General features: G+C 44.4%; 1 protein-coding gene across 2 annotated transcripts in view; it reads left to right on the top strand.

Moving 5' to 3' along the window:
- LOC109874786 (unconventional myosin-IXb) overlaps positions 1-16,218 on the top strand; it is an 80,187-nt gene that overhangs the window by 43,188 nt on the left and 20,781 nt on the right. For both annotated transcript variants that reach the window (XM_031810083.1, XM_031810084.1), the window contains exons 10-25: positions 591-725; positions 2,166-2,287; positions 2,556-2,697; positions 3,154-3,343; positions 5,514-5,592; positions 6,840-6,926; positions 9,698-9,737; positions 9,995-10,117; positions 10,378-10,458; positions 10,621-10,731; positions 11,065-11,187; positions 11,444-11,593; positions 12,896-13,053; positions 13,159-13,458; positions 14,162-14,314; positions 16,090-16,132. In XM_031810083.1, coding sequence (XP_031665943.1) covers positions 591-725; positions 2,166-2,287; positions 2,556-2,697; positions 3,154-3,343; positions 5,514-5,592; positions 6,840-6,926; positions 9,698-9,737; positions 9,995-10,117; positions 10,378-10,458; positions 10,621-10,731; positions 11,065-11,187; positions 11,444-11,593; positions 12,896-13,053; positions 13,159-13,458; positions 14,162-14,314; positions 16,090-16,132 — 2,037 coding nt within the window. The remainder of the gene's footprint in view (positions 1-590; positions 726-2,165; positions 2,288-2,555; positions 2,698-3,153; positions 3,344-5,513; positions 5,593-6,839; positions 6,927-9,697; positions 9,738-9,994; positions 10,118-10,377; positions 10,459-10,620; positions 10,732-11,064; positions 11,188-11,443; positions 11,594-12,895; positions 13,054-13,158; positions 13,459-14,161; positions 14,315-16,089; positions 16,133-16,218) is intronic.

The following is a 16,218-nucleotide window of genomic DNA, read 5'->3' as shown; positions in this document are numbered from 1 at the left end:
AGAGACAACCCGTCACTGTACTAACCCAGAGACAACCCGTCTCTGTACTAACCCAGAGACAACCCGTCTCTGTACTACCCCAGAGACAACCCGTCACTGTACTACCCCAGAGACAACCCGTCACTGTACTACCCCAGAGACAACCCGTCACTGTACTGACCCAGAGACAACCCGTCACTGTACTGACCCAGATACAACCTGTCAGTCACTGTACTAACCCAGAGACAACCCATCACTGTACTAACCCAGAGACAACCCATCACTGTACTAACCCAGAGACAACCCATCACTGTACTAACCCAGAGACAACCCATCACTGTACTAACCCCAACCCTAACCTTAACCCTTTCGCTTCACATTCTGTAACGATCACTTCCAGTCAAAACCGCTACCTCGCCATTTGTTTGACAAACTTTCACTGCAGTTTAAAATAAGGTATTAGTAAGAGAGAGTGGTACAGAAGCAATGCTGTGTGACACACGGCCCAGGAGAGGAGAAAAATCAACACAACGGATTCATGACAGAATTCAGCTCAATCAATCGCATTTCAAATATTAATATTATGAATATTATTGTTTGTTTTGTTCCAGTGTTTGTCTATAGGTATCCTGGATATATTTGGTTTTGAGGACTTCCAGACGAACAGCTTTGAACAGTTCTGTATTAACTACTCCATTGAGAAAGTTCACTATTACTTTCATCAGCACATCTTCACCCTGGAGCAGGTGAATTCTATACACTACTAGTAAACCCTTTACCACACCCCTTACAGGGTACGTTAATGTAGTCTTTTCCCCTGGGTGATCAATAAAGCATCGATCTATTTGTCCACTCATTCATCCATCTATTCACTCATCCATCCATCTATTCACTCATCCATCCATCCACCCACCCCTTCATTCCTTCACTTATCCATCCATCTATTCACTCATCCATCCATCCATCTATTCACTCACCCACCCATTCATTCACTCATCCATCCATCCACCCGTTCATTCCTTCACTCATCCCATCCACCCATCCATCCATCCCTTCAGTCATCCATCTACCATCCATCCCTTCAGTCATCCATCCATCCACTCATCCATTCCTTCACTCATCCATTCCTTCACTCATCCATCCACCCATTCATCCCTTCAGTCATCCATCTACCCATCCATCCATCCCTTCAGTCATCCATCCATCCACTCATCCATCCACCCATCCATCCCTTCAGTCATCCATCCACCCATCCATCCCTTCAGTCATCCATCCACCCATCCATCCCTTCAGTCATCCATCCATCCCTTCAGTCATCCATCCATCCACTCATCCATCCACCCATCCATCCCTTCAGTCATCCATCCACCCATCCATCCCTTCAGTCATCCATCTACCCATCCATCCCTTCAGTCATCCATCCACCCATCCATCCCTTCAGCCATCCATCTACCCATCCATCCCTTCAGTCATCCATCTACCCATCCATCCCTTCAGCCATCCATCCACCCATCCATCCCTTCAGTCATCCATCCACCCATCCATCCCTTCAGTCATCTATCCACTCATCCATTCCTTCACTCATCCATCCACCCACCCATCCATCCCTTCAGTCATCCATCCACCCATCCATCCCTTCAGTCATCCATCCACTCATCCATCCCTTCAGTCATCCATCCACTCATCCATTCCTTCACTCATCCATCCACTCATCCATCCACCCATCCATCCCTTCAGTCATCCATCTACCCATCCATCCCTTCAGTCATCTATCCACTCATCCATTCCTTCACTCATCCATCCACCCATCCATCCCTTCAGTCATCCATCTACGCATCCATCCCTTCAGTCATCTATCCATCCACCCATCCATCCATCCCTTCAGTCATCCATCTACCCATCCATCCCTTCAGTCATCTATCCACTCATCCATTCCTTCACTCATCCATCCACCCATCCATCCCTTCATCCATCCATCCACCCATCCATCCATCCCTTCAGTCATCCATCTACCCATCCATCCCTTCAGTCATCTATCCACTCATCCATTCCTTCACTCATCCATCCACCCATCCATCCCTTCATCCATCCATCTACCCATCCATCCATCCCTTCAGTCATCCATCTACCCATCCATCCCTTCAGTCATCCATCCACCCTTTAATTTGTTCATCCATGTATTCCAGGAGGAGTACCAGGCAGAAGGGATCAGCTGGAGTCCCATTGACTACAAAGACAACCTGGGCTGTATCCATCTGATCAGCCAGAAACCCACTGGACTGTTCCACATACTGGATGAGGAGAGCAAGTAGGTCTAGAAGGAGGGCCCAGAGTTTTACAAGTCAGGTCACATGGTTGTATCTCAATAGGCTGTAGTTACATCCTCTCCTTGTTTTAAACCTTTATCAGTACTGATCTAGAGGAAGTGGACAGGTGAAAAGAAGCTTACTGGTTTGGCTTCCTGTCTAGCTTTTTACCAACCTAGGTATTTACAGTTCAGTGTTGAGTGGAGATTCATTTAACAGTCTGTCCACTGTCCTCTCCCTCTCTCCCTCTCTCTCTCTCCATGTCCTCAGTCTCTCCCAGTCCACAGACAACACCCTGTTGGAGAAGTTCAAGCAGCTGCATCATGATAACCCGTACTTTGTCCCCACCACGGTGATGGAACCAGCCTTCATCATACAACACTTTACTGGGACCATCAAGTACCAGATTAAGGTAGGGATATAAACCAAGGATGTACATATACTGTACATGAACATTCATATTTATGTCATGTGGTACAGCTCTGTCTACACTTAACACTGCCAACTGCCCTTCTCTTAACCTCCTCCCTCTCTCTCTCTCTCTCTTCCCCTCCCTCTCACTTTTCCCCTCCCTCTCTCCCCTCTTCCCTCTCTCTCTCCTCCGCTCTTTCCCCTCTCTCTCCTCCCCTCTTCCCCCTCTCTCTCCTCCCCTCTTCCCCCTTTCTCTCTTCCCCCTTTCTCTCCTCCCCTCTTCCCCCTTTCTCTCCTCCCCTCTTCCCCCTTTCTCTCCTCCTCTCTTCCCCCTTTCTCTCCTCCCCTCTTCCCCCTTTCTCTCCTCCCCTCTTCCCCCTTTTTCTCTCCTCCCCTCTTCCCCCTTTTTCTCTCCTCCCCTCTTAATTTCTCCTCTTCCTCTCCTCCTCTCTGTCAGGATTTCCGGGAGAAGAACACGGACCACATGCGTCCGGAGATCGTGTCGTTACTACGCAGCAGTCAGCGGGCGTTCATGCGTCAGCTGATCGGGTCAGATCCTGTGGCCTTTTTCCGATGGGGAATCCTCCGATCCACCATACACATCATAGCAGTCTTCAAGGAGGCCGGGCGCCGCCGTGCAGCCGCAGGTACACTACTTTTTAAGGACATTTACCCTCTCTCTCCTTGACCTGTCCAATCAGAGCTTTTCAGGGCTTTTCTTCATGACATGAACCAAGCCAGGGAAAAGTCTGGGTCATATTCATTAGTGTATAAGTAGCCTGTAATTGGCCAACAGTTTCTTTTTCCTAGTCAGGTTGAGATGTGACTTGCCACACTTACGTATGGAGATGATGACGATAAGATTATTAACATGTTGATGATGATGATGATGATGAGGATGGTTAACATGATGATGATGAGGATGGTTAACATGGTGATGATGAGGATGGTTAACATGATGATGGTGATGATGAGGATGGTTAACATGATGATGAGGATGATGGTTAACATGATGAGGATGATGGTTAACATGATGAGGATGATGGTTAACATGATGATGAGGATGATGGTTAACATGATGATGAGGAGGATGGTTAACAAGATGAGGAGGATGGTTAACAAGATGAGGAGGATGGTTAACATGATGAGGAGGATGGTTAACATGATGATGAGGATGATGGTTAACATGATGAGGATGATGGTTAACATGATGATGAGGATGATGGTTAACATGATGATGAGGAGGATGGTTAACATGATGATGAGGATGGTTAACATGATGATGATGATGATGGTTAACATGATGATGAGGATGGTTAACATGATGATGATGATGATGGTTAACATGATGATGATGATGGTTAACATGATGAGGATGATGGTTAACATGATGAGGATGATGGTTAACATGATGATGAGGATGATGGTTAACATGATGATGAGGATGATGGTTAACATGATGATGAGGATGATGGTTAACATGATGATGAGGATGATGGTTAACATGATGAGGATGATGGTTAACATGATGATGAGGATGATGGTTAACATGATGAGGAGGATGGTTAACATGATGAGGAGGATGGTTAACATGATGATGAGGATGATGGTTAACATGATGAGGATGATGGTTAACATGATGATGAGGATGATGGTTAACATGATGATGAGGAGGATGGTTAACATGATGATGAGGATGGTTAACATGATGATGAGGATGGTTAACATGATGATGATGATGATGGTTAACATGATGATGATGATGGTTAACATGATGATGAGGATGATGGTTAACATGATGAGGATGATGGTTAACATGATGATGAGGATGATGGTTAACATGATGATGAGGAGGATGGTTAACATGATGATGAGGATGGTTAACATGATGATGATGATGATGGTTAACATGATGATGATGATGGTTAACATGATGATGATGATGGTTAACATGATGATGAGGATGATGGTTAACATGATGATGAGGATGATGGTTAACATGATGATGAGGATGATGGTTAACATGATGATGAGGATGATGGTTAACATGATGAGGATGATGGTTAACATGATGATGAGGATGATGGTTAACATGATGAGGATGATGATTAACATGATGATGAGGATGATGGTTAACATGATGATGAGGATGATGGTTAACATGATGAGGATGATGGTTAACATGAGGATGATGGTTAACATGAGGATGATGGTTAACATGATGATGAGGATGATGGTTAACATGATGATGAGGATGATGGTTAACATGATGATGAGGAGGATGGTTAACATGATGATGAGGATGATGGTTAACATGATGATGAGGATGATGGTTAACATGATGATGAGGATGATGGTTAACATGATGATGAGGATGATGGTTAACATGATGATGGTTAACATGAGGATGGTTAACATGTTGAGGATGATGGTTAACGTGTTGAGGATGATGGTTAACGTGTTGAGGATGATGGTTAACATGATGAGGATGATGGTTAACATGATGAGGATGATGGTTAACATGATGAGGATAATGGTTAACATGATGAGGATGATGGTTAACATGATGAGGATGATGGTTAACATGATGAGGATGGTGGTTAACATGTTGAGGATGATGGTTAACATGTTGAGGATGATGGTTAACATGTTGAGGATGATGGTTAACATAATGAGGATGATGGTTAACATGATGATGGTTAACATGATGAGGATGATGGTTAACATAATGATGGTTAACATGATGATGAGGATGATGGTTAACATGATGAAGATGATGGTTAACATGGAGAGGCCTGTGTTCTGTGTACTCCACAGCTCTGGTGAAACCCACCTCCTGTCGCATTACAGGGGAACTGAAGAGGAGACCCATCTTGGCTCTACAGAGACTGGCCAGGTAGGAGAGAGTTACCAGTTAACCCTGGGTGGTAGGAGAGAGTTACCAGTTAACCCCGGGTGGTAGGAGAGAGTTACCAGTTAACCCCGGGTGGTAGGAGAGAGTTACCAGTTAACCCCGGGTGGTAGGAGAGAGTTACCAGTTACCCCAGGGTGGTAGGAGAGAGTTACCAGTTACCCCCGGGTGGTAGGAGAGAGTTACCAGATACACATGGGTGGTAGGAGAGAGTTACCAGTTACCCCCGGGTGGTAGGAGAGAGTTACCAGATACCCCAGGGTGGTAGGAGAGACTTACCATATACACCTGGGTGGTAGGAGAGAGTTATCAGTTACCCCCGGGTGGTAGAAGAGAGTTACCAGTTACCCCCGGGTGGTAGGAGAGAGTTACCAGATACCCCAGGGTGGTAGGAGAGAGTTACCAGATACCCCCGGGTGGTAGGGGAGACCAGATACCCCAGGGTGGTAGGAGAGACTTACCATGTACCCCAGGGTGGTAGGAGAGACTTACCATGTACCCCAGGGTGGTAGGAGAGACTTACCAGGTACCCCAGGGTGGTAGGAGAGACTTACAAGGTACCCCAGGGTGGTAGGAGAGACTTACCAGGTACCCCAGGGTGGTAGGAGAGACTTACCAAGTACCCCAGGGTGGTAGGAGAGACTTACCAGGTACCCCAGGGTGGTAGGAGAGACTTACCAGGTACCCCAGGGTGGTATGAGAGACTTACCAGGTACCCCAGGGTGGTAGGAGAGACTTACCAGGTACCCCAGGGTGGTAGGAGAGACTTACCAGGTACCCCAGGGTGGTAGGAGAGACTTACCAGATACCCCAGGGTGGTAGGAGAGACTTACCAGATACCCCAGGGTGGTAGGAGAGACTTACCAGGTACCGTAGGGTGGTAGGAGAGACTTACCAGGTACCCCAGGGTGGTAGGAGAGACTTACCAGATACCCCAGGGTGGTAGGAGAGACTTACCAGATACCCCAGGGTGGAGGGAGAGACTTACCACATACCCCAAGTTCGAGGGAGAGACTTACCACGTACCCCAGGGTGGTGGGAGAGACTTACCACGTACCCCAGGGTGGAGGGAGAGACTTACCACGTACCCCAGGGTGGTGGGAGAGACTTACCAGGTACCCCAGGGATGGCTAATCCTATCCACAGAGGACTGGTGTGGATGCAGGCTTTTGTTCCAGCCAAGCAATAACACACCTGATTCAACTAAACTAATCCTTCTTCTCCATCCACAGCTCCCGGCTGGACTTCTCATTTGACCGGTCTGATGACCACCCTCTGGAGGTGTTAGAGGACATTTTCGTCAGCTATGAGAACAGGAAGTAAGTGGGAATGGTGTGAATGCAGGACGCAGGTTGTTGAGGGAATGTTACATACTGTACTGCGTACATTTTGAACTTCAGTATTTTCGAAAAGAACCCTGCTGAAAGCTAGTCTGCTGTAACCAAGTCTATCATTGTCCCGACGTAAATACAGTTGCCTTCAGAAAGTGTTCACACCCTTTGACGTTTTTCTACATTTTATTTTTACAAAGTGGAAAATGGATTTAACTGTTATTGTTTTGATGATCTACACAAAATACTCTGTAATGTCAAAGTGGAGGAACAAAAAATAAATGTCTAATATCTTGATTTAGGTAAGTATTCAACCCCCTGAGTTAATACATGTTAGAATCACTGTTGGTGTCGATTAGAGCTGTGAGTGTTTCTGGGTAAGTCTCTGAGAGTGATTAGAGCTGTGAGTGTTTCTGGGTAAGTCTCTGGGAGTGATTAGAGCTGTGAGTGTTTCTGGGTAAGTCTCTGGGAGTGATTAGAGCTGTGAGTGTTTCTGGGTAAGTCTCTGAGAGTGATTAGAGCTGTGAGTGTTTCTGGGTAAGTCTCTGAGAGTGATTAGAGCTGTGAGTGTTTCTGGGTAAGTCTCTGAGAGTGATTAGAGCTGTGAGTGTTTCTGGGTAAGTCTCTGAGAGTGATTAGAGCTGTGAGTGTTTCTGGGTAAGTCTCTGGGAGTGATTAGAGCTGTGAGTGTTTCTGGGTAAGTCTCTGGGAGTGATTAGAGCTGTGAGTGTTTCTGGGTAAGTCTCTGAGAGTGATTAGAGCTGTGAGTGTTTCTGGGTAAGTCTCTGAGAGTGATTAGAGCTGTGAGTGTTTCTGGGTAAGTCTCTGAGAGTGATTAGAGCTGTGAGTGTTTCTGGGTAAGTCTCTGAGAGTGATTAGAGCTGTGAGTGTTTCTGGGTAAGTCTCTGGGAGTGATTAGAGCTGTGAGTGTTTCTGGGTAAGTCTCTGAGAGTGATTAGAGCTGTGAGTGTTTCTGGGTAAGTCTCAGAGTGATTAGAGCTGTGAGGCTTTCTGGGTAAGTCTGAGAGTTATTAGAGCTGTGAGTGTTTCTGGGTAAGTCCCTGAGAGTGATTAGAGCTGTGAGTGTTTCTGGGTAAGTCTCTGAGTGATTAGAGCTGTGAGTGTTTCTGGGTAAGTCTCTGGGAGTGATTAGAGCTGTGAGTGTTTCTGGGTAAGTCTCTGGGAGTGATTAGAGCTGTGAGTATTTCTGGGTAAGTCTCTGAGAGTGATTAGAGCTGTGAGTGTTTCTGGGTAAGTCTGAGAGTTATTAGAGCTGTGAGTGTTTCTGGGTAAGTCTCTGAGAGTGATTAGAGCTGTGAGTGTTTCTGGATAGGTCTCTGAGAGTGATTAGATCTGTGAGTGTTTCTGGGTAAGTCTCTGGGAGTGATTAGAACTGTGAGTGTTTCTGGGTAAGTCTCTGAGAGTGATTAGAGCTGTGAGTGTTTCTGGGTAAGTCTCTGAGAGTGATTAGAGCTGTGAGTGTTCCTGGGTAAGTCTCTGAGAGTGATTAGAGCTGTGAGGCTTTCTGGGTAGGTCCCTGAGCGCTTTCCACATCTGGATTGTGCAACATTTGACCATTTATTATTTTCACAATTTTTCAAGCTGAACCAGGTTTTCCTCTAGGATTTTCCCTGTGCTTAACTTCATTCCGTTTATTTTTTATCCTGAAAAACTCCCCAGTCCTTAACGATTACAAGCATAACATGATGCAGCCACAACTATGCTTGAAAATATGAAGTTGTGGTACTCAGTAATGTGTTGTATTGGATTTGGCCAAAACATAACACTTTGTATTCAGGACAAATAGTTTATTATTTTGCCAATTTTTTGCAGTATTACTTTACTGCCTTGTTGTAAACAGGATGCATGTTTTAGAATATTTTGATTCTGTACAGGCTAACTTCTTTTCACTCTATCATTTAGGTTAGTATTGTGGAGTAACTACAATGTTGTTGATGCATCCTCAGGCTTCTCCTATCACAGCCATTAAATCAAATCAAATGTATTTATATAGCCCTTCGTACATCAGCTGATGTCTCAAAGTGCTCTACAGAAACCCAGCCTAAAACCCCAAACACTTTTAAAGTCACCATTGGTGAAATCCCTGAAAAGTTTCCTTCCTCTCCGGCAACTGAGTTATTAAGAACGCCTGTATCTTTGTAGTGACTGGGTGTATTGATACACCATCCAAGGTGTAATTAATAACTTCACCATGCTCAAAGGGATATTCAATGTCTGCCTCTTTAAAAAAAATATATATATATTCTTTATGAGGCACTGAAAAACCTCCCTGGTCTTTGTGGTTGAATCTGTGTTTGAAATTCACTACTCGACTGACAGCACCTTAAAGATAATTGTATGTGTGGGGGTACAGAGATGAGGTAGTCATTCAAAATTACTATGTGACTTGTTAAACAAATTTTTACTGCTGAACTTATTTAGGCTTGTCATCACAAAGGGGTTGAATACTTATCAACTCAAGACATTTCACCTTTTCATTTTTTATTTTTTTTATTTGTAAACATTTCTATAAACATAATTCCACTTTAACATGATGGTGTGTGTGTGTTGTGTGGCCAGTGATGACAAAACAATCTAAATGTAATCCATTTTGAAATTCAGGCTGTCACACAACAAAAGGTGTAGAAAGTCCAGGGCTGTGAATACTTTCTGAAACCACTATATTCACTGGTCCTTGTCCTCCATCTTTGGCTGTGAAACACAGTTTACCTCCATCTCTCTGTCTTCTCTCCACATAGAAAGACCAAAGGCAGCAAGCGCAAACAGCTCATTCCCAAGGTAATGTATTAGTAGTGGACTTTATCAAAAAGGGATCGATGGGTTTATATTACTGCACTTTTACCTGGGGCCAGGAGTCTTTCCTGGTATGGTTCACGTAGACAGAAAAACTCCATGGCCTTGTCTGTAACCATATTACAACACTATGTCATTGCAGTGCAGGTGTGATTTGATTAGATTCATTTGATTCAAATCAAGCTTTATTTTTTGGAGGGTTGGGTTGGTTGGTTGGTTGATTGACATGTGTTGTTCCACAGAATCTGATGAACTCCCGGTCCCTGAAGCACATAGTGGGTCTGACGTGCCACGACCTCACCCCCCGCTCTCTGCTCCACCCACACCCGAGGAAGCAACCGTCCAGTATCAGCGCTCAGTTCCAGGTCTGCTTCCCCAACACACACGCAGGCAGACTCACTCACTCTCACTCACGATCTTTAATGGATTTGAAGTGATACACACACACACTCGCACACACACACCCACCCCTACCAGCCTGATCAGAATAGAATAGAGTAGCGTTGTGTGTGTGTGTGTGTGTGTATCACTTCAAATCCATTAAAGATCACTAATGGGAGCAGCAAACAGCGAGTGGCGCCTCCGTTAACTCTGCTGTCTGGCGTGATGCAATGTTGTTCTGCAGACGTCTCTCAATCGGCTGCTGGAGACTGTGGGGAGAGCAGAGCCTTTCTTCATCCACTGTATTCGTTCCAATGCCGAGAAGGTAGGATCACATGTGTGCTCTGTACGTAGGACGATAGTGTTTTACACATTGGTCATTTGGCAGACGCTGATATCCAGAGAGACCTGCGGTCAGTTTTGATGACAGAATTTGTATCACTTTAATGCATTTACTGATGTAACTGTGTGTGTGTGTTCCTTATAGAAGGAGATGCTGTTTGACGACGCTCTAGTTTTACAGCAGATGAGGTACACGGGCATGTTGGAGACGGTACGCATCAGGAAGTCTGGCTACAATGCCAAGTTCACCTTTAAGGTAGGATACACCTTCAGCGCTGTACAAATGAATGAGCAAATGTCTAAATCTGACCTAAAACATATGAACGGTACCAAACCACTAAATGAGCACAGATACTAAGCCATCAGATCTCTCATGCTGCTGCCGTTCTCTAAAACATATGAACGGTACCAAACCACTAATGCTGCTGCCGTTCTCTAAAACAAAACTTTTTGAGGTTTTTAAAGCTGGATATAAGAGTGTGGATAAAAAAGCAAACCCTGATTGTCTAAAAGGTAATGCTTATTGTTTGAGTCATTTTGATAAGAGATGGCCATATTAGATGCAGTGATTGATGGTGTGTTGATGTAGGAGTTCCTAGAGAAGTTTAAGGTGTTGCTGCCAAAAGAAGCCACCTCGGCACCGAAGGACATAACGAACCTGCTACAGAAGATGGGCCTGGGACAGAGCACATACCAGATTGGGAAAACTAAGGTGACACTTTTTGGCCCCATATAAAAACATCATAACACTAATGCTAAATAAATGCATTTTATTTGTTATAGCAGTTTTTCAAGAACGGAAAGTACTTTACATATCCCAAATGACGACATCACAACGACATCATCATCACGACAACATAACAACATTCAAGTAGCCAAGGAGAACTGAATAAAACGTTTATTTTAATTTTAAATCCAACAGTAAAAGGGAAAGGAGTCCAGTGTAAATGTCTTCATCCCTCCCCCAGGTGTTCCTAAAGGAGAGGGAGAGGCAGCATCTGCAGGACACCCTGAACAAGGAAGTGATGCGTCACATCGTCATCCTCCAGCGCTGGTTCAGGGCCTGTCTGATCAGGAGACACTTCCTCTGCAAGAAAGATGCTGCCATCAGAATACAGGTTAGTACCTATATGGTAGAGACATGATCATTCATGTAGCTATGGAAACCATGATCATACTGGTAGCTATGGAAACCATTGTCATACAGGTAGCTATGGCAGAGACCATGATCATTCATGTAGCTATGGAAACCATGGTCATACGGGTAGCTATGGTAGAAACCATAATCATACAGGTAGCTATGGAAACCATGGTCATACAGGTAGCTATGGAAACCATGGTCATACAGGTAGCTATGGAAACCATGGTCATACAGGTAGCTATGGTGGAAACCATGGTCATACAGGTAGCTATGGTAGAAACCATGATCCTACAGGTAGCTATGGTGGAAACCATTGTCATACAGGTAGCTATGGTAGAAACCATGATCATACAGGTAGCTATGGTAGAAACCATGATCATACAGGTAGCTATGGTAGAAACCATGATCATACAGGAAGCTATGGTAGAAACCATGATCATACAGGAAGCTATGGTAGAAACCATGGTCATACAGGTAGCTATGGAAACCATGATCATATAGGTAGCTATGGAAACCATGATCATATAGGTAGCTATGGAAACCATGGTCATACAGGTAGCTATGGAAACCATGGTCATACAGGTAGCTATGGTAGAAACCATTATCATACAGGTAGCTATGGAAACCATGATCATACAGGTAGCTATGGAAACCATGGTCATACAAGTAGCTTTGGAAACCATGATCATACAGGTAGCTATGGAAACCATGATCATACAGGTAGCTATGGAAACCATGATCATACAGGTAGCTATGGAAACCGTGATCATACAGGTAGCTATGGAAACCGTGATCATACAGGTAGCTATGGAAACCGTGATCATACAGGTAGCTATGGAAACCATGATCATACAGGTAGCTATGGAAACCATGACCATACAGGTAGCTATGGAAACCATGACCATACAGGTAGCTATGGAAACCATGATCATACAGGTAGCTATGGAAACCATGATCATACAGGTAGCTATGGAAACCATGATCATACAGGTAGCTATGGAAACCATGACCATACAGGTAGCTATGGAAACCATGACCATACAGGTAGCTATTGCTTTAAACCACAACAATGTGTACATGGCCTATCCCAGGTCTAGTAAAATAGTATTGTATTTGGGTATTTCCAGAGAGCGCTATGATAAATTATGATAAATTCTCCCTGGGTTGTGTCCCTGTGTGATAGGGTAAGATTCATGTTTTTTGTACAATGGTGCAGCTATTGTGTCCTAGCTGAATTTCCCTACAGAGACAATAAAGTTGATCTCATCTTCTCCTCTAGCGATGTTGGCTGGCGTTCCGAGCTGACAACAGGTGCCTTGCAGCCACAGTGATCCAGGCGACATGGAGAGGTTCTCAGGAGAGGACAAACTACTTGAGAATGAGGAACAGCGTCAAGAAAATGCAGGCACTGATCAGGAACAAACAAGGTCCAAACAGGTACTAAGACTATGTATTTGTCTAACTTACTAATGGACAATAAAAGTTGTAGAACTTTAAACTTCAGAGCCCTGAGTTTTTTAACTGACCAGGACAAATGTCTAGCCCTACTTCTAGCACTAAGGCTGAGGGAGAGAAGCCCGCCACGCCTCCCCAGCTCCCTCCCAAAACGCAGTCCACGCATCAGTACCAAACCCAGCACCAGAGAAACCTGGAGAGGACGGAGCTGAGGAGGAGGCAGCACAGTGAGGAACACAGTCCCAACAGAAGCCCCGAGACAGGCCCAGAAGTCAATGGACAGAAGGCCTCCCAGAGGAACACAGAGATGGAGAAGAGAGAGGGAAGAGGCTCTCCACCTCCCCTCAACAGACCTCTCTCCTTCCCGCTAGACGCCAAGGCTGGCAGGTACTGTATGTTACACTCTCATTCCTCACCTCTCTCCCGCTCACCCCATTCTTCAACACTTACCTCTCCACTGTGGTAGCTGATGTGTGGTGAGCTTTCAGGCACTAGCATTCTTACTTTAATACCAACGCACCTGTAGCATACACTATTTGGCATGAAGGATATTTTAAGAGCGCAGACAGCCACTCGTCATTTCTAGAGCTTTAAGGCACAAAATGGCTGCCATGGCATCATTCAGGTGGGTGTCGGCTACTTATTGGTAGAGGATGAGTGAGCTCTCATCCCCACCACCAATACAATGTAAAGAGCTTTGATCACCTGCTGGAAAAGTGGTATATAAATAATATTATTACACAATGTAAACTGAATGCTGATTGGCTGACAGCCATGGTATATCAGACCGTATACCACGGGTATGACAAAACACTTATTTTGAACTGCTCTAATTACATTGATAACCAATAGCAATAAGGCACCTCAGGGGTTTGTGTTATATGGCTAATATACCATGACACGTCGTGCTAAGATCGGCCCTTAGCCGTGGTATATTGGCCATATACTACACCCTCTTGGGTCTTACTGCTTAAATGTAAAGAGCTTTGAGCACCTGCCGGAAAAGTGGTATAAAAATGTATTATTATACATTGTAAAGTGCTTTGCTAGGTGGAAAAGCACTAAAAATCCATCTGATGTTTTTTAACAGGGATGGAGAGGGGGAGTCAACCAGCCCCTCCCATCACACAGGCTCACTGAAGGGCTGCTCCACCTTGGAGGACAGTAAGGAGCGTGCTGAGGGATGGAATGTGAGCAGGAGGGAGGGAGGACACCAGGAAGAATCCAGGAAGGGGTTGCTGTGGTATGTTATGTCATGTTACGATAATGATATGTCATGTTACGGTAATGATATGTCATGTTACGGTAATGATATGCCATGATACGATAATGTTATGTCATGTTACGATAATGATATGTCATGTTACGATAATGATATGTCATGTTACGATAAGGATATGTCATGTTACGATAATGATATGCCATGATGCGATAACGATATGATACGATAATGATATGTCATGATACGATAATGACATGCCATGATACGATAATGATATGCCATGATACGATAATGATATGCCATGATACGATAACGATATGTCACGATACGATAATGATATGTCATGTTACGACAGTGACATATCATGTTACGATAGTGATATGCCATGTTACGATAATGATATGCCATGTTACGATAATGATACGACAATGATATGTCATGATATGATAATGATATGTCATGTTATGATAATTATATGTCATGTTGCGATAACGATATGTCATGTTACGATAATGATATGTAATGTTACAATAATTATATGGTAATGATATGTCATGATATGATAATGATATGTCATGTTACGATAATGATATGTCCAGTGGTGTAGTGGAAAGAGTAAACGTGATTTACATACTTAAAAAATAAATAATTACCCAGCTTTTGCGGAAATCGTCTTTGCCAGTACAGCGAGCGGTGCTTTATTCACTGCGATCAGCGTTTACCCACCTGTTTTCTTCCCACTACGTCACTGGTTATGTCATGTCTTAGTATTTCTCTTAACTCTACCTGTTAGGACCTTTTCAATGTCCTCTTGAATAAGTAGCCAGATATACTCTCATTGGCCAGTTTATTAGGTACACCCAACTAGTACCGGGTCGGACCCCCTTTTGCCTCCAGAACAGTCTGAATTCTTTGGGGAATGGAAATGTTGCTCAATTGGTATCAAGGAACCTAACGTGTGCCATGGAAACATTTCCCACACCATTACACCACCAGCCTGTACCGTTGACAACAGGCAGGATGTGGTCATGGACTCGTGCTGCTTACGCCAAATCCTGACTCTGCCATCAGCAAGACTCAACAGGAACTGGGATTCATCAGACAATGTTTTTCCACTCCTCAATTGTCCATTGGTGGTGTTTCTTTGCCCACTGAGCAGCTTCTTCTTGTTTTTAGCTGATAGGAGTGGAACCTGATGTGGTCGTCTGCTGCAAATAGCCAATCCGTGACAAGGACCGACAAGTTGTGTGTTCCGAGATGCCGTTCTGCGCACCACTGTTATACTGCGACGTTGTTTGTCTGTTTGTGGCCCTTCTGTTAGCTTGAACGATTCTTGCCATTCTCCTTCGACTTCTCATCAACACGCTGTTTTCACCCACAGGACTGCCGCTGATTGGATGGTTTTTGTTTGTCACACCATTCTTGGTAAACCCTAGACACTGTCGTGCGTGAAAAGCCCAGGAGGCCAGACGTTTCTGAGATACTGGAACCGGCGCTCCTGGCACCGACGATCATACCACGCTCAATGACGCTTAGGTCACTCGTTTTGCCCATCCTAACATTAAAATTGAACAGTAACTGAAGGCTTCTATGCCTGTCTACGGCTTTATATAGCAAGCCACGGCCACGTGACTCACTGTCTGTAGGAGCTAACCATTTTTGTGAATCGGTGGTGTACCTAATAAACTGGCCACTGAGTTTCCCCATTCTCTGATTGTACTTTAATCAATATATTATAGATTTTTCTGGAATTCTAACAAAGAGTTTACAGTTCACATTTCTCTCTGAAAACTCAGGAACTCTGGGTCGGTGTCAGACAGCTCTCCCATCGCTACTGAGGTACTGTTTTCTCATTCTGGGGTACTGTTTTCTTATTCCGGGGTACTGTTTTCTCATTCCGAGGTACTGTTTTCTCATTCCGAGGT

This window comes from Oncorhynchus kisutch, linkage group LG30, assembly GCF_002021735.2.
Source record: "Oncorhynchus kisutch isolate 150728-3 linkage group LG30, Okis_V2, whole genome shotgun sequence".
Lineage (NCBI taxonomy): Eukaryota > Metazoa > Chordata > Actinopteri > Salmoniformes > Salmonidae > Oncorhynchus > Oncorhynchus kisutch.
This window is presented reverse-complemented; position numbering and strand designations above follow the sequence as displayed.